The sequence below is a fragment of the Piliocolobus tephrosceles genome, chromosome 12 (genome assembly GCF_002776525.5).
Source record: "Piliocolobus tephrosceles isolate RC106 chromosome 12, ASM277652v3, whole genome shotgun sequence".
NCBI lineage: Eukaryota > Metazoa > Chordata > Mammalia > Primates > Cercopithecidae > Piliocolobus > Piliocolobus tephrosceles.
The window spans coordinates 21,116,352-21,134,561 of record NC_045445.1 but is presented as its reverse complement, the minus strand read 5'-3'; the positions used below and the strand labels follow the sequence as shown (position 1 = coordinate 21,134,561).

Here is an 18,210-nt window from a genome sequence, read left to right as displayed (position 1 = left end):
AGTCAATGGCCATGAAGCTTAGCTGGACATATTTGTCTTTTAAGGTTAGCAGACAGCTCACTTCCACTGAGATATGCCTTTCAAGGGCATATAAATTCTAATGCCTCCCACTCACTGAGCCTCTGCACTGGTTAATGGCTAATATGAACTACAGAAAATTTGCAGTTAGTGATTAAAACGCAGATTCTGCTAAGTCTGAAGAGTGCTTCGTGCCCTGCCTCTGTGAAGTGATAGGAAACAAGGGGCCTTAGGGCTTAAGGGAAGGGTAGCTGCTTGGTTTACACTTGGCCCATACAGATAAATGGGACAGACAATTATTTCTTTTATGTGCGTTTTAAGCTAATTCAGAAAATTTCTACTATTATTCAAGTTAACAAGCTTCAGGCTCATGGGAGGGTTTTTCAAAGACCTGGTGAAAGTAGCTGAGAGTTAAAAAATGATAGAGGGAAAATAGAGGGTACCATACAGCCGGCTAATTAACATCTTGTAAGGCCTTTCACTAAAGCAGCTGGTCTAGTCACATGTTTAAAAGATTCACAGAATTGGTAGAATTGAAAGGGTTTTAGAGAGCATCTAGCTCAACCCCCTCATTTTATGGATGGGAAAACTGAGACTCAATTAATTGCCCCAGGTCACAGTCACAGTGGGTTCACTGCAGAACTAGGATGATAATTCACTGTGCACTGCCTCCCATCCAAAGTTGCTAAATTTGCTCTAAAAATGACAAAGGAGTTTTCCCAACAGACTAGCATCAGACAACATGCATTTCCTTAGTTCTTCAAACATGCAAAATATCTACAGTTTGATACAGGCAGTTATATAGCAATGATATTACTTCATAGTTATAACATCATTTTTACTAGGTAATTCAGAAATACATTTAACGTGGCAGCTGTAATCACCTTAACCCAATTTGGGTTTTTAACTATGCTTCTTTTAAAAACTATTTTCTCACAAAATGCCAGGCATTTGGGGATGGGTCTTCATGCTGTAGTCCCAAAACACGGATTATGCCCCACTTCTATTTCTATTCCCTTTGCCAAGCAATTTTCCCTAACTCCCTCCTGAATTAAGTATGTGATTAGCATATTCATGAGATGACTAATTCAGCTAAGTTAATTAGCAGCTCTACTATGAAAAAAATTCCCAGAATTGGCCAAGAGGGGGAGCAGCTAGCTCTGTCACCACCACAATCTGGCTCTATGTCTCCAGCAGATAGCAGATTTCTGGTATTAAACACCCTAAGTTATAAAGTGGGTTTAAAAAATGTCAGCATAGAAAAACATAGAGGCCAATCTTTAAACTCAGTTATATGTATTTAAAATATAATAAATGTGATAATTTTTGAGGGGGAGGAAGTTTTCTCTTGTACTTCACCCAAATCCAAACACACACACACGTTTATATCTTAAAAACTGATATAGAGAGTAGTCTCTTGAGATATGCAAACGATAGAAAATTAAAAGTGCAGAACAAAAAAGGGCCTTAGAGGTAAGGGACTGGAGAAGGGACTCATCTCTCAAATCCAATGATTCCAAAAATGCCAGAGCTGGCAACTATAACCCTGACCAGGGTCAACTGAGGAAGAATGATGGAAAATTGGGATAATGGAATTATTTCCAGTAACAGAAGGCTAACTCTCTACAAGCCCCCAAACTTTATTTTTGTTGAAAAGTTTTTTCTTTTTCAATAATTACTTTAAAAGTAATTATTTCTACCTTAGAAAGAAGTAGTATCTCATAGACATAGACAGGTTTTGATGGTAGACAAAGTTGTCTGGGGTCAAGGTCACCACTTTGAATTTGCACTATAAGCTTGCAGATGACAAAAGGTACTCCCTTGAAGTTGCCTGACCCAGAATATTTCCATGTGTCCTTTTACTATTTCCTTACTATATGTCCCCAGCTGTCTCTGTGCAACTTCACTGCTCCATCTTGGTTCCCTACCACCATCTTTTTAGTCTGCCCAACTTTCTCTCTTCAATTCACACCAAAGAGCCAGGGTTTAGCTATTATAATAGTTTGGATAATTCTTTGACCAAAGCATCTACCCTTGAATTTCTGAAAATCAAGACATATCCTATAGGCAGCCTGTTAATCAATGCCCTTGGATTAGCAGGCCTTGAGAATTACTGGCAAGTCCTAATTGACAGTCTTAAAAATTAGTCAATCATCGGCAGGCATGGTGGCTCACGCCTGTAATCCCAGCGCTTTGGGAGGCCGAGGCGGGCGGATCACCTGAGGTCAGGAGTTCAAGACTAGCCTGGCCAACATGGTGAAACCACGTCTCTACTAAAAATACAAAAATTAGCTGGGCATGGTGGTGTGTGCCTGTAATCCCAGCTACTTGGGAGGCTGAGACAGGAGAATCACTTGAACCCAGGAGGTGGAGGTTGCAGTGAGCCAAGATTGTGCCACTGCACTCCAGCCTGGGCAACAGAGCAAGGCTCCATCTCAAAACAAACAAAAAAAAATTAGTCAATCAATGCAGCATCCACAAGGGGACTATGATTTGCTGGGTACCAGTCAACTAAGATTTTTATAAAATTATCTCATTGTTTCTGTAACCTAACGTGGAGAAAATGTGCAAAGTATTCTGGCATTCCAGTATTCCAGCATTCCAGTATACTGATCTCTAGATCAAATACATTTCAGCTACTACCTATTTAAAAAACACTTGTATCTATATTTCGTAACTTTATTGTCTATGCTGTATTTTGTTATATTATTTCATTTATTTGTTTCGAGACAGGGTCTTGTTCTGTTGCCTAGGCTGGAGTGCAGTGGCATGATCTTGGCTCACTGCAGCCTTGAACTCCCAGGCTCAAGTGTTCCTCTCACCTCAATCTCCCAAATAGCTGGGACCATAGGCGCACACCACCACTCCTGGCTAAGTTTCATATTTTTAGTAGAGACAGGGTTTCGCCATGTTGCTCAGGCTGCTCTCGAACTCCTGGGCTTAAGCAATCTGCCCACCGTGGCCTCCTAAAGTGCTGGGATTACAGGCACGAGCCACCATGCCCAGCCTATGCCATATTTTAATTTGAAGTCAGAAAAAAACACTGGAGTTTCATAATCATTAAAGTTTTGAAACTGATCAAGGCATAGTGTTAACACATTTATTGAATGTGAAGCCTGGTAGGGAAGAGCAAGAAAAACTGTTTTTCTATCCTTTTTAAAAAACACATGTTAACACTTACAGATAAAGTTTCTCTGTATGGTTTAAGAAGAAAAAAAAAAACAAAAAAAAAAAAAAAAAAAAAAAAAAACTACACATTGGAATCATAGTAGTGCTATAAAACCATGGGGAGCGAGAAGGGAAAAGAATAGCTAAACCAGCAGGCCCATAGGCAATGACTGTGGGCTCCCTGCCAGGAAGACAGAAGTCTAACAAGAAATGAGGTGGCTTGGAGTAGAAGGCCTTGGAACTTGGCAACAACTCTATCTCCACTACATTGTGCTGCCAACAGGAGAGTCATTTCTAAAGAGCAGATTTTATTTTCCTTCTAAATTCCATTATGAAGCCCCTAAATGGTGATTTTTAAATATCAACATCTTAAGTTTTCAAAGATGACCATTTAATTATCTAAGTTTTCTCCCCAAAGTAAAAGACTTAGGTTATTATCTTGAATGAGAAATGCTATAGTCAAGAAAACACCATTATTTTCAATAATAATAATTCAGTGATCAGGAGAGACAGGGGAGGTCTAATGATAGATTTTGCCAGTAACACCCATTTTCACGTGGTATTAACATACTGTTAAATATTCTTAACAGCTACAGCATATATGTACAGGGATATGGGTAATAAGAAGGATATATAGATATATAAATTGTTCCCATTCATCCAGGGAAAGGTAATAGAACTAAGACACAATTTTCCACATAGTGTGTTTGAAAAAATGGGTAGGATCAATGGCATACTACATAGACAGTGTTTTAGTTCAACTACATTATAGATTAAATATGCTTTTGTGGTCTCACCTGGGACCCTAACACTTACTAAATTGGCTATAAGTTTGAAATAACAAATCTCAAAGCCAACATTTGAAATACAACCTGTTCTTTAACTGAGGACTGCCTTATCAGCTATATCAAATCTAATTTAGTCTAACTTTCTCACCATGGTAACAAGCCCTTTGCAGAAATACTCAAAGACATTTCATATCTAGAAAATTTGTCTTGTACTTCTTCACCACACATAATGTCAAGAAAAGCATGCTTCAAAGGTACTATGTAATTAGAATGGCCTTTAAAACAGGCACAAAGGAAATCATTCCTCTTAAAACTAAATCTACTTCATAACAATCTTCAAACTGAGTGAACAGCACCAGGGAAAAGAATCCTGAGGTGTTTTGGACTCCATATTCTATTTTTTAAAGTCTGTTATCTGTACCATTGTTCAGATAGGACCAAAGTACACTCTCAATTGGCTCATACTGGTTATTTCTTCAATATTAAGAGAAAGTGTGCCTGTGAGAAGTCATGTCTGGCACAGGTGATTAGAATGCGTTCTGTTGTGGCTTTTACATGAAAAGACTATGCAAGAGCTTCGGTTAATGTGAGGCTGGATGGAGCCCAGCTTAATGAAGACTATAGTAAAATAGCTACTTTTGGGTCTCTGCTGCATGGAAACTCAAGAACTTTAATCCTGTCTGTGTTCTGCAAAACTTTTAGGAATTCTAGTTGTCTTTGGGGATCCATTTTGAAATTTAATTTGAAGTCCAGCATCTGTAAATTCTCTCTATTTTGACTAAGACAGTCTTCAGATGCCTGTTTTTTATTAGGAGGTCTTTTTTTTAAAAAAGGGATTTGCGTCAACAACACTATTCTGTGTTCATCCAAGAAAATAAATGAAAGCATTTAAGTTAAACTAATCTATTTTTTGGCTCCTTGTGACCATATTTCCATAATGCCTACCATACAGATTCCAGTGCATCCGGAAGTGTTCTAGCCATAAAGCTACAGGGCTAACTCGTCTCTGGTATCCAACAAGGACAACATCTTGGGAGAAAACTTAAGCACTGAGGGAGCAGAGGAGCTGTGAAAAAGCTACAGTACAGACTTAACTGCCAGCTCTTACATATGACTTGAATAACATACCATCAAACTTCTTGTAACGTGAAGCAAAGACAGCCTGCAAATGATTGCACTGTTCGCTGACCACACTTTTGAAATCATCTTTACTTTGCAGGCTGTACTTCTCCTCCATCTCTTGAGAGCAGCAGGTAGAACCCTGGGGACAGATCTTCAAATGATCACCTGCAAGATAAAAAGTAGGACAGTCAATGTCTACCATCATTCATCAAGTCCAAGAGGGAAGGGTTTGATTTAGGTTCATTTCAACCTGTGAGGTTCCTGCAAAGGCCCAGGCATCATGTGTACCTAACAAGTTCCAGGAAGCCTAAAAATATTCATTCCCTTTTTGAGAAAATAAATAAAGCCCTCTCCAAAAAGCAAAATAACTTTCCAATCAGAGAGATGGCTAAACCACAGGAAAATTGGTGTGGTCAATAAACAATATAGTATTCCATGTCAACTAAAGTCTCTTTTATAAATTCCCAGAGATTCTCATATTCTATGCTAAATACTGCAGAAATCATGCAAACAAGACACAGTTTTTCCAGATTTGGGAGTTTACACTCCAAGAGAGATTGTCCTTAATGACGAATATTTATAAAATATATGACAACAGACAAAAACTGAGCAAATATACGTGCAATAGTTACACTGTGGGGAAACAAAGGGATTTGTGCATTTCAAGGGTTGTCAGCAAAGAGGAAACTATAGGGGTTTATGCTGGATGATCTGAGCCTATGATAAATCACAAAGGGGTAATGGTAATCCTCAATCCTTGAGTTTAAGATTTTTTTGGCCAGGCGCGGTGGCTCAAGCCTGTAATCCCAGCACTTTGGGAGGCCGAGACGGGCGGATCACGAGGTCAGGAGATCGAGATCATCCTGGCTAACACAGTGAAACCCCGTGTCTACTAAAAAATACAAAAAACTAGCCGGGCGAGGTGGCAGGCGCCTGTAGTCCCAGCTACTCGGGAGGCTGAGGCAGGAGAATGGCGTAAACCCAGGAGGCGGAGCTTGCAGTGAGCTGAGATCTGGCCACTGCACTCCAGCCTGGGCGACTGAGCCAGACTCCGTCTCAAAAAAAAAAAAAAAAAAAAGATTTTTTTTAATCCAATGTATTCTGTGCAGATGTCAGAGACTGTATCTACCCCATGATTCTGTATAGGGTAGCATCATCCCAGTATAGACCAACAACTTCCAATAAACGCCTTTATGTAGTGATGCAGCCCCAAGAGTCAAGGGAAATGTCAAAGACACATCACTCCACAGCAACCCAACCCACGAAGTATCTCCCTCCTTTATACCAACTGCATTTTGCTTGCAGTGTGAAGGTGAGGTTTAGGCAGGGTTTTTTTCTATATGCCCCAGAGTTCCCCCCTTGTTCTACATCACAGAACAAAAATTGTGCTTTGAAGAGACAATGTCTCTTCCCTCATAATGGCCACAAGATGCAATGCCACTCAAAAATAAACCCCACTAGCTACTATCACTTCAGTCTCTCCAATATTAATTGGTGTGGTATAATTTTGTACACATGTTTACAAGGATTGACTTTCACTGTTCCTTCTGCTATTGCTGTCCGTGTTCTATGTAAGTCAAAACGGATCCGAAGAGAGAGGTTATCTGAGGAACTCAGGAATGAGTATATTGAAGACATATGAACCTGTCAATGGTAAGTGTGTCCAATCAACAAAGTGATGGGGAATTAAAAGCTAATCATTCAAACAACACTAATCATGGAAAACAAAATGGTCCATGAGCTGGTCATTGCTGTTTCTTGGCCATGTGTACTTACAGGAAATAGGGCTTCGCCTAACAGAGATATCAAAGCAGCTTTAGGGTAGCAGGGTATTTCAGATAAAATTGAGCTGGCAATTTATTTGACTAACACTAGATTGTCTACTGCACATATGCAAATAATTATATAATCATATATGTTCCCGATCATTCTTCCTTCCTGGCAATTAAAAAGTAAGGAGAATGTTACTGCCCCCAAAAAAGGGGAGTATGCAGCATTAAAGGACAATGTAAGGAAGGCAGAAAGGGCAACAATCTTCAAATAACTTCCTCATCCAGAAACTGCTGAAAGTTTCTTTTGGCATTTCTGAAAACCGTGGTCAACAGATAATTCTAACAGTAAAAAAAGGAAAAAAAAAAGGTTGTGTAATCAAGTTTAGAGCTGTGAGACTGCAGAATATCTTAGATCTCGTTAGTGACAGAAGAGGGGTTGCTACAGCTCAGTTTTATGGAAACACCTTTGTTACAACCAAAAACAAAACTCCCTCTTCACTGGCTTAACAAGTTCACAGCAGGCCTTTGGTACTGGGACACATAATTAACACAGAAAGATTCAGCTGTCTCCTGGTTTCAGGGTTGAGGTAAGGGTTCCCTCCATTACAGTCTTAACACAATTAACTAATACATATTACACTCATAGCCCCTCTAGAAAATGAATTGGATTGCTCAGAATGAGAACCCACAGAGGATGGTTCAAATGAATTACTTCATAATAAAGACTTTAAATAAAATTTTTAAAGATTGTTATAAGCTAAAATTCATTATAGGATAGGCTGTTTTCTCAAGCACCTGCAAAGATTCCATTGTGGTATGCATGAATTTTTAAGGCAAAATAACTTGTGAGTTTGGAAAATAAACTATGCTCACCTAATGTCAACAGGGTTCACACATAATAAGGGTCACTTACTGGATCCTATCAAAATAGGTTTCTAAGTTCACAGAAAAGTACCTATCTTTTTTCCCTGCCACCAATGTACATGGGTACATGCACAAACACATGCACACACACACACATACACCTCAAAGCAAGAAAATACTAAGAGACAGCAGGAAATAATAATTTTCTCTGTTGAAGAAGGTGCTAGATGCTGACAGGCTTAAACTTACCCACAGGAAATTTATACTACGGATATACCCTTCAAAAATGGGTAGCAGCAATAAAAGTTTTCCTAGTAACCTGGTCCAAGTGGATGGCACCATTTACACTGGCACACATTAAAGGCCCAGAGTGGCCCAGGCACTCCACCCATCTCATCTCCACTAGTGACCTTCAAGCAGAACCTTATCGAGACTTGCTGATACTGGAACACTGGGGCATGTCTTTGTTTTGGTGCCTTTTTTTTCTTTCTTTCTTTCTTTCTTTTTTTTTTTTTTTTGAGACAGAATCTCAGTCTACTGCCCAGGCTGGAGTACAGTGTCATGATCTCAGCTCACTGCAACCTCCGCCTCCTGGGTTCAAGGGGTTCTCGTGCCTCAGCCTCCCAAGTAACTGGGATTACAGGCATGTGCCACCATGCCCGGCTAATTTTTATATTTTTAGTAGAGACAGGGTTTCACCATGTTGGCCAGGCTGGTCTCAAACTCCTGACCTCAGGTGATCCGCCCACCTCGGCCTCCTAAAGTGCTGGGATTACAAGCATGAGCCACCGTGCCTGGCCTGCAATATCTAATTTTAAAAAGAAAAAAAAAAGTGCACTTTCATCTCAGAGAGATCTTTCCGGGAAGATTTTGTCTAATGGTGAAAGGCTTGCCTTATGTAAAGGACAACAACAGGGTAGATACTTGGCTAATGTTTCTGTTGGCAAAGTCATCTGCCCCTCAGTGCAAAGTTCGCACTTTGGGCCATATAGCCCTGAATGCACCACTTATCCTGTCTGCATTTCTAAAAAGCATTACTTGAAAATGTAATTTGACATTCTTGCCAAAAGCCCTGTGACACCCGTAGTCCAAGACATACTTGGGCTACTGGGGATTTAGTGCCATAACTAGTTAGTGCTAATGAGAAGCACAGGGAGGAAAAGGAGGACAAGTCTGGGTACATTTGAAAATGAAATTATAGCTCCATATTCTGGTAAAAAATCTTTGAAGACTCGAGCAACTAATTCAGTTTTTTTTTTTTTTTAACTTGAATATTTCTACTTTAAGCACCCAAAATGGTTTATTTTGAAAGCTAGGGCGTGCATATTATTTGAAAGGCATTCTGTCTTATGTGTTTGAGACTGCTTCTAAAAAATGCTGTGTCTGAGTGAGAAATCTTTTCTTTCTGGAGATTTCCTTTCTAAGCCCGGTGATCTTATATTCTTCTCATTGAAGAAAGATGCCACAAATTTTCCTTTAGGCTGAGAGAGCTGAACACGAGGACAACAGAATAAAGATGGGACAGGTAGACAGCCACTGTGGGGGTAGCATTGGACACTTGTACTTTTTAACAAGGGCTCTAGGTGATTCTGACCCTTCCTTAAGAATTGTTGCTAGAAAGGCTTCTGAATTCCAGCTGTGGAACAGCTGGTTATAGCAGTTGACCATTAGTCTACTACCTTAGCGAATAGTAGATTATGATCTACAACTGGCATTTCTCTCCCATATTTCCCTAATTCAATCTCCTGCTTCCATGACTCTTGACATATAGTTTCTTCTTCATGTATCGCTTCTAGTCCCTCAAGACTCTCCTGTCTGCTTTCCACTCTCTTTTCACTCTACCCATGTAGTTCTCTCTGACCCCACCCCACCTCTTAAATGGTGCATAATATGAAACTGAAGGGTTTATTTGTTGTACTTGTTGAGAATTCCTTGTTCTTAATTTAAAAAGCAGGTGAATTCAATGCTTTATGGTTTTCTAAGGAAGCACCTAAATTAAGTTGCTTTTTGTACATGGCCCTTGATTAGTTTTTTTCTTTGTGGGTCAGTGGCCCTCAATAGAAAAAAGGTCCCCCAGCCCTGTCCTAGGAGGCTTGGATGGGATTCAATGAAGCGTGCTTTTAAAGCTTAACTCTCTGGCATTAAAAACAAAAAAATCACTCGAAAGAGCCAAACTTTTTTCAATCACACCAGCTCTATGTAATTTCTCTTTAGTCTTAATATCAATGCCTTAGTTTTCAAAGCTGAACAAAGACAATCACAATAAATTACTCTCAATCCTGCTGAGTATGTATTGGTTCTTTTTTTGAAGCACTTCAAATCAATGGTTAAAGAAGTAGGCATTGAATATGAGGAATCTATTCCATCATTTAACAGCGCTCTGAGGCAAACAATCTGTGAAACTGTGCTTTCTCATTTTATCTCATTTATTCCTCTCACCAAAGGCTGGCTCTGATGTACAAATGGGATGCAGCTCATGTTCGTTTATTTTCAGTTGCTCATAACTCAGCTTCCCATAGAAAATGTTATAAATGGTAGATAGGTTCTCAGGCCAGCCCTCAGTTTATTTACTACTGACTTGACTATTTTCAAATACGTCTTACAAGCATTTTCTATATGTCTCTCAGAAAATACATTTAGAAATCCAACTAGATGCCAAGAAAGTGTCTCTCCAATTCTCACACTTTTTTGGGAGGTGGGGCAGTAATAGAGGAATACTGGTAGTTACCACTGAGGGGTCAGCTTTCTTTCTGTACCTGCAGGAAATAAAGCAAATCTCTAGTGTTTACTCCCCTAGTGTCCTAAATGGAGAAAACAGAGCCAGAAAATATTGCAAGACACTGGGAGAGAACCCAGGCTTTGCCTGTACCAGTGGGATTTTTAAGGTAGACACTCTTGGTACTCGGACTGATTTTACCAATAATGCAACCAAATGCCTTTGGTAAATAAGAGAGACAAACTGTTCCCTAAGGGTAAGGACCACAGTGAGGAACATTTGAGAAGAACAGACTGGAAAGCACTATGTAAATTGCAAACATAAGAGACTATGATTTTGCATTGGCCTTTCTTGAAGAGTGCCTCACTTGAGTTATGAAGAAAACTTAGCTTTTTACAAGGAGTTTTTAAGGAGTGAATTTAAAAGGTTCCAACTATTTAAAACTACTTGGATCTTTTATTCTGCAGAGATAGCAGCAGTCTAGGGATAAGAAGTTAGATCTAGCCGGGCACGGTGGCTCACACCTGTAATCCCAGCACTTTGGGAGGCCGAGGTGGGCAGATCACGAGGTCAGGAGATCGAGACCATCCTGGCTAACAGGATAAAACCCCGTCTCTACTAAAAATAGAAAAAGATTAGCCGGGTGCCTGTAGTCCCAGCTACTCAGGAGGCTGAGGCAGGAGAATGGCGTGAACCCGGGAGGCGGAGCTTGCAGTGAGATGAGATCGCGTCACTGCACTCCAGCATGGGTGACAGAGCAAGACTCTGCCTCATAAAAAAAAAAGAAGTTTGAGCTAGAAGTCAGGAATATGGATTTGAAGCCCAGCTCTACATGATTGGAAGCTTTTGGTAAACACTCTTGGGAAAGTCAGTTACCCACTGGAACCTTAAAACGAAAAAAGCCCTTTGAAAACAAGGAGGTATTATGTAAATGTAAAACAGTATAACTGCAAAACAAAGAAAGAAATGAACACATCTTATGCTAAGTTACTTAAGTTTTGTGTGAAGAACAATTTCTGACAACTTGTGCTAGGTGAGGGAGCGGGGCCAGAAAAGCAGCACCTTGTTAAATTCAGTTCAGCCTAAAGTGCCTCCTTACACATTTAAAGTTTGGTCTAAAGGTTTCTCCATACATAGTGAACTGTAATCTAAACTGGGTGTGTAAACAGACTGTAACCTGCTCTTGCACCAATCACAGGTGGCCAACGGTTCAAACCATGTTCAAATAAGAAAATCACTGAGCTGTAACCAACTCAGCTGTTTCTGTACCTCACTTCCGTTTTCTGTAAGTCACTTTCCCTTTTCTGTCCATAAATCCTCTCCGACTACATGGCAGTACTGGAATCCCTCTGAACATATTCTGGTTGTCGGGAGGGGTGATCAATTTGCAAATCATTCTTTGCTCAGTTAAATTCTGTTAAAATTAATTTGTCTGTTACCAGTAGAGGGTCTTGCCTGCAAGTTGTCCAGGTTCTTGGTGTTTTGAACAAAGAATTGGACAAAATGCACAGCAAAGCAAGGAAAGAATGAAGCAACAAAATAAGAGATTTATAGAAAATTAAAGTATTCTCCACAGGGTGTGAGCCACCCAAGCAGTGGCTCATGGGCCCCGGTTACAGAATCTTCTGGGGTTCAAACACCCCCTAGAGGTTTCGATTGGCCACTTGGTGTTTACCTCATGCAAATGAAGTAGTGGCCTGCAATCAGTCTGAGGCTAAAATGAAGTTACAAAGTTACACTCCTATGCAAATGTCTGATTGGGAAAGCAACCAATCAAGAGGTACTTTATTTTTTATTTTTATTTTTATTTTATTTTATTTATTTTATTTTTTATTTTTATTTTTATTATTTTATTATTAGTGTTGCTGTCGCCCAGGCTGGAGTGCAGGAGCGCAATCTCGGCTCACTGCAAGCTCCGCCTCCCAGGTTCACACCATTCTCCTGCTTCAGCCTCCTGAGCTGGGACTATAGGCTCCCACCACCGCGCCCAGCTAATTTTTTGTATTTTTAGTAGGGATGGGGTTTCACCATGGTCTCAATCTCCTGACCTCGTGATCCACCTGCCTAGGCCTCCCAAAGTGCTGGGATTACAGGTGTGAGTCACTGTGCCCGGCCCAATCAGAGGTACTTTCAGCTTTCCTCCTGCCACACAGAAAAAGGGGGAAGGTAGGGTGTGGTGTTGCAAAGGAAGTAGCCTCTGGTCCTTTTGTCACTTAAGCATGGAAAGTTGGGGTTTTCCTTTCAGTTTAGTTCTTGGAAGTCAACATGAATTAGCCTGAGGTTCTCTGCCTCCAGATCCTATTCTCCTGCCTCATGTCCAAAGTTTTTCTTTTAACAAATTTTCCTCTTCTAGCAAGTACAGAAAGATGTGGAAATAGGGCACATCAAGGAGTTGAACGGCATGCATATGTGATGGTGAACTGATGGCGACCAAACCATCAACCAAGGAATTCAAACGGCCATCAAAAGCAAAGCCACAGGAGCTTAAGGAGACATGATGAGGAAATATAATGTGACATCCTGGATGGGATCCTGGAACAGAATAAGGACACTGGTGGGGGCGGGGGTGAACTAAGGAAATCGAACAAAAAGTTGTATGCAAATGTTCATAGCAGCATTATTCATAATGGCCAAATTTCCATCAGCAAATGAATGGATAAACAAAATGTGGTCTACTGTATCTGTATAACAGAATATTACTCAGCCATTAGAAGGAAGGAAATTCAGATACATGTTACAACACGGATGAATCTCAAAAACACTGCTAAGTGAAAAAAATCCACATTCATATAAAATGTCCAGCATAAGCAAATCTAGAGATAGAATGTAGATTCTTGGTTGCCCAGGGCTGGGGTAGAGGGGAAAGGATGAAAGTGAGGATGCTAGCTAAAAGGTGCAGGGTTTCTCTTGGGGGTGATGAAAAATTGATTTTGGTGATGGAGGTACAACCTTGTAGATTTAAAGTCACTGTACACTTCAAATAGGTGAATTATTTGTTACATTAACTATATCCCAATAAGACAGTTACCAAAAAGATCAAGAAATCAGAATTAAGTGTGGACTTTAGTTAATAATTTTACATCAATATTGGTTCATCAATCATGAGAAACATACCACCCTAATGTAAGATGTTAATAACGGGATACTGGGGGTGAGATATAGGAAAGTCTATGTGCTATCTTCCCAACTTCTGTAAATCTCAAACCCTTCTATTAGAAGTTATTTTTTTAAAGAAAAGCGAGTCTTGGCTTTCAAATTAAAAAGCATAAATACATGTGGCCAGCAGGGAAAAACTTTCATCACGCTTTCAAAAATATAAATAATTGATGTAATTCTAATATTGGGGAGCTGTATTAAGCTATTATTTGCTGGAGCAATTTTCCTAATCCCTCAATTGCTACTTTACTCTTTTTCTAATTTTTATTGTTCTAAAAGTAAAATAATTCCTTGCTGTTGGTCTAAAGCATTACCAAAACAGTTTCTGTTCATTTCTTAGATCTAAATTCATGTAGCCACAAAGTGAACTAAAATGCAGGTTGCTATATAACTCCAGCCCCTCTAAGCTATCTAAGAACCCCATGAGGAACATACAATGCTCTGCTTCATGGGAACAAAGAAAGAAAATCTCTAAAGGTTTTAATAACTCCAGGGAGGTGGAGGGACGTGTACATTAATCCATCCTCCCTCCTTCCAAAAAGGAATGAAATTACTGCATAAAATGTGCTATGTGCATCCAAAGCCTGGAGTAATCTGACCTTAATAACAAAGCACGTAAATTACAGTCATTATGCAGATGTATGATTTGAGATCACCTACCAATCAGTAGGAGAAATGCAGCCAGTTAGCATTTTGCAAAACCTTGCCAAAATATAGCTCCGGAGGGCTTAAGACTGCCAATTATTTCTAGGTCCACTAATCCTGCAAGGTAGGATACAGAAAGCCAGTCAGAAACACATACAGTTCAATAATCAGTTTTATTATATTTTTGTAAGAATAACTTTATGTAAGGGTAGTTGGAAGAGTTAGGGTTGCTACTTTAAAACTCTACATTTCATTTCAATCAGCTTATAACAGCTTTAAACTGCACTCCAGATAGAAATCAATCAAGGCTTCTTATTGCTTTTTAAATGATAAGCAAATTGGGAACCAATCTGACAAATTAAGAACCAATTCTGATAATCTTAGATCCCCATTTTAACTGTACCAAAGGTTTATTAAGTAAGGCACACCAAACCAAACTGAGTGAATGGCCTGAAATGCACACTTTGACCTTGTGTTGCCGTCACTTCTGAGCAGCTAGAGCGACTGCATCTATTTTGCACATTTACAACCACTACCTCCAGGACTCAAAAGGAATAGTAATACTACTAGTGATTAACCCAAAACTCTCCAAAAATTCTGAGGCTCCTGTAAATACTTTCCAAGCAGTGCTAATAAAAGGCTCACGAAGTGTGCTGGGGACCCTTGCGGGTAGCAAGGAGCAGACAGGAAAAGATGGAGCCCTCTTACTTGTTTCGCAACTAACAAAGGAGATCTTTTCTGTCAATAATTCAGGTGCACATATCTTGGTAGCATCGTTAGAGAAGTTCTCTTAAGTAGCAATTATGATTTTCACTAGGCTCATAATTTAACAGAAGGCCTAGGGACAAATAAATGATTCCAAATGCCTCTATGGATTTCATACTCATTCAAGTGATTTAAAGGCATCACATGTGAGTTTCAAGCTCTTTAAGAGAAAAACAAACACACAGACTTTGAGGGTGTTTGTTACATAGCGCCTATGAAATTAAGATTTCCACAACTCTCCTCAAAGTCCTTCTTGCTTTACTGGTGAATTTTTCTCATACTCACACTCCCCCAACTCGGAGGTTTTCTTTTTACAGAGAGTGAGATGAGAGACAGTATAGAGACTGAGATTCCCAGGGTTGATCACGTCTGTTAGAACCCCAGTGATACATTCAGTTACGAATAAAAAGCAGCCTAGACAGAAAACGCCATGGGAGAGGATTTTATTTTCCCTCTGGAACCTGTACCCCCACGCCACACATCATAATCGCCGGTAGACCAAGGCCTTGGCAGGGCCATCTCTGAGACAGCTGATCAGACCTGGCTTGGAAGGTCATGGTGATTCCCAGAGTAGGAGAGGGCTAGCCGCCAGCACTTTGCCCTTTCTTTGCATCTCCAGTGACTGCCCCAGTGGGCAGTCTCCTGCACACCATCACAGAAGACCTCAGAGAAAGCAAAAGGAGGAAGGTATCCTCAGGAAGACATCAGAGACACCCCTTTCCTCCTCCCCCAGGGGCTGACTCAACACTGACTTCCAACAGCAGGTAATTTTCCTTATTATTTCCAAATAATCTCTAAAGAAGATCCTGGGAATCTCATTCTCAGATAGCCTGCCACAGCCATTTAGAATTCACAGGAATATCCGAAATGGTCAACAGCTGAATTTGCTGCAAGTATAGAAGAAAATACAGTTGGTGGGTGGGGAGGCTCAGAGATATCAGACATTTCTCTGATTGTTCTAATTGAATGATTAAAGCCTGCCTTTTTACATACATTTCATGGATTGTGTGAGTCATGACAATTTGTTGTTGTTGTTGAGACACAGCGTCTTTGCTCTGTCACCCAGGATGAAGCGCAGTGGCGTGAGCATAGCTCACTGCAGTCTCGACCTCCTGGGCTCAAGTGATCTTCCCACCTCAGCCTCCTGAGTAGCTGGGATTACAGGCGTGTGCCACCACACCTGGTTAATTTTTGTATTTTTTGTAGAGATGGGATTTCACTACGTCACCCAGGCTGGTCTCGAACTCCTGAGCTCATGCGATCCTCCCCCTTAGCCTCCCAAAGTGCTGAGATTACAGACATGAGCCACTGCACTTGGCTGAGTCATGACAATTATTCACATCAAATTATTTTCTCTTTCTTAGTAATTGCTTTCAGCTTAAACAAAAGGGAAGGTCAAAGCTGTCTTTACCTTCTCTTAACCCTCCTTTTCACAGTATACCCAAAATTTCTCCCCTCAAAATACAGCATGATAAGAGGTTTTCAGTAAATTTACTGTCTAGAAAAAATACACCAGAAGAATAACATTTTCATTCATCATGAATTCTCCAAAAGATATTTCTCCAAATGGCTATCTAGAAAGCCTTTATGTAAACCTACCGATGGCAAAGTCCACTTCCTCACATAAAGAAAAATGATTCTGGGACGGGCACAGTGGCTCATGCCTGTAATCCTACCATTTTGGGAGGTCAAAGTGGGAGGATTGCTTCAGCCCATGATTTCAAGATCAGCATGGGCAACATAGTGAGACCCTGTCTCTATAAAAAATTTAAAAATTAGCTGGGCATGGTGCCACACACCTGTAATCCCAGCTAGTCAGGGAGGCTGAGGTGGGAGAAACACCTGAGCCCAGGAGGCTGAGGCTGTAGTGAACCATGATCATGCCACTGCACTCAAGCCTTGGGGTGGGGGAGGGGGGAATGTTTCATTCTGAAAACAAAACAAAAATACACAACAACAACAAAAAACAGTAATCCATGCAAACCATTACTCAAAATTCTAGCTAGGCATCAATAAAATGGTGCAGAGGAAAGTAAGATTTACATTTTTAATGTTTGTGCTTAATTACATCCTTTAAAACCCACTTCCACAAAATTCTTGTTAAAGGTCATAGTTAAGTTACAGCTTACTCTAATACAGATCTGCACTGACTCTTAATAAGTCCCAGTTCCCATGGATATGGACATGAGCCACAGTTGACCAGGGGTTAATTTTATAACATGAGAGAAAAATTGTTCTGAACCTTGGAATGGGCAGACGAGGGAGGGGCAGAGCCCTCCTCATACTCCCCGTCGTTTTGCAAGGCTGAGTTTCCTCAACCCTCCAATTGGCCATGAAAAGTCTTCAAGCAGCATGTTATTCAATATGAAGCCTGCCATTTTCAGTAAAAGCAAAACAAAAACTCCTTCTCCCCCATTATCTAATGCCCTAGCACCTGGGGCACATGCCCTACAATTTACTACCATTTAATAGGCTCTTTGTTATTTAGAAAAGTTTTGTTGACAAATGTAACGATTTCAATGCGCACTTCCTTTTCTAGGTCAGTTCCTGGAGCTTTAAGTAAAACTTGTCTCAGTCCTAATTTTGGAGTGAATGCCACTGTTGATGTTGCTATCCAGAGAATTATCTGCGTTTATCCCTTATCCTTTGTTTCCTGCCTCAAAGTCAATCATAATATTTGACGAAACAGTCCCACAATTCCATGGTGTGCCAGTTATTTTGAGTTTCCTTGGCTTGGTGTGAACCCCTACCCCGCCACCGGCCACCGGCCCCCCACCACCACCAAGAAAAGCTTTTTGAAAACCTAAATAGATCACATGCACTGGTTTTCCTTTCTCTACATATGCATTAGCCACTTAAGAAACACAAGGTCACTAGCAAAGCACAGATTCCCCTTATTTAACGAAGTTGCCTTTCCTGGAAGACTGAGTTTGCTCAAATTTTCAGCGTCCTCAGCCTTTATTATAGACTCTACCAGCTTGCCTTTATTAGTGAGGCACCCCAGGTCTGACAGGACTTATCCTAGTGGCTTCTTAACACCATTTGATTCTCTTCAAAGAGAATAAAATACCTAGGAATCCAACTTACAAGGGATGTAAAGGACCTCTTCAAGGAGAACTACAAACCACTGCTCAGTGAAATCAAAGAGGACACAAACAAATGGAAGAACATACCATGCTCATGGATAGGAAGAATC

At 40.3% G+C, this 18,210-nt stretch overlaps 1 protein-coding gene across 1 annotated transcript in view; it reads right to left on the bottom strand.

Moving 5' to 3' along the window:
- The window catches only part of GPC4 (glypican 4), a 117,255-nt gene that overhangs the window by 32,281 nt on the left and 66,764 nt on the right, over positions 1 to 18,210 (bottom strand). The window contains exon 2 of the mRNA XM_023198904.1: positions 5,103 to 5,261. Within this exon, the coding sequence (XP_023054672.1) occupies positions 5,103 to 5,261 (159 nt within the window). The remainder of the gene's footprint in view (positions 1 to 5,102; positions 5,262 to 18,210) is intronic.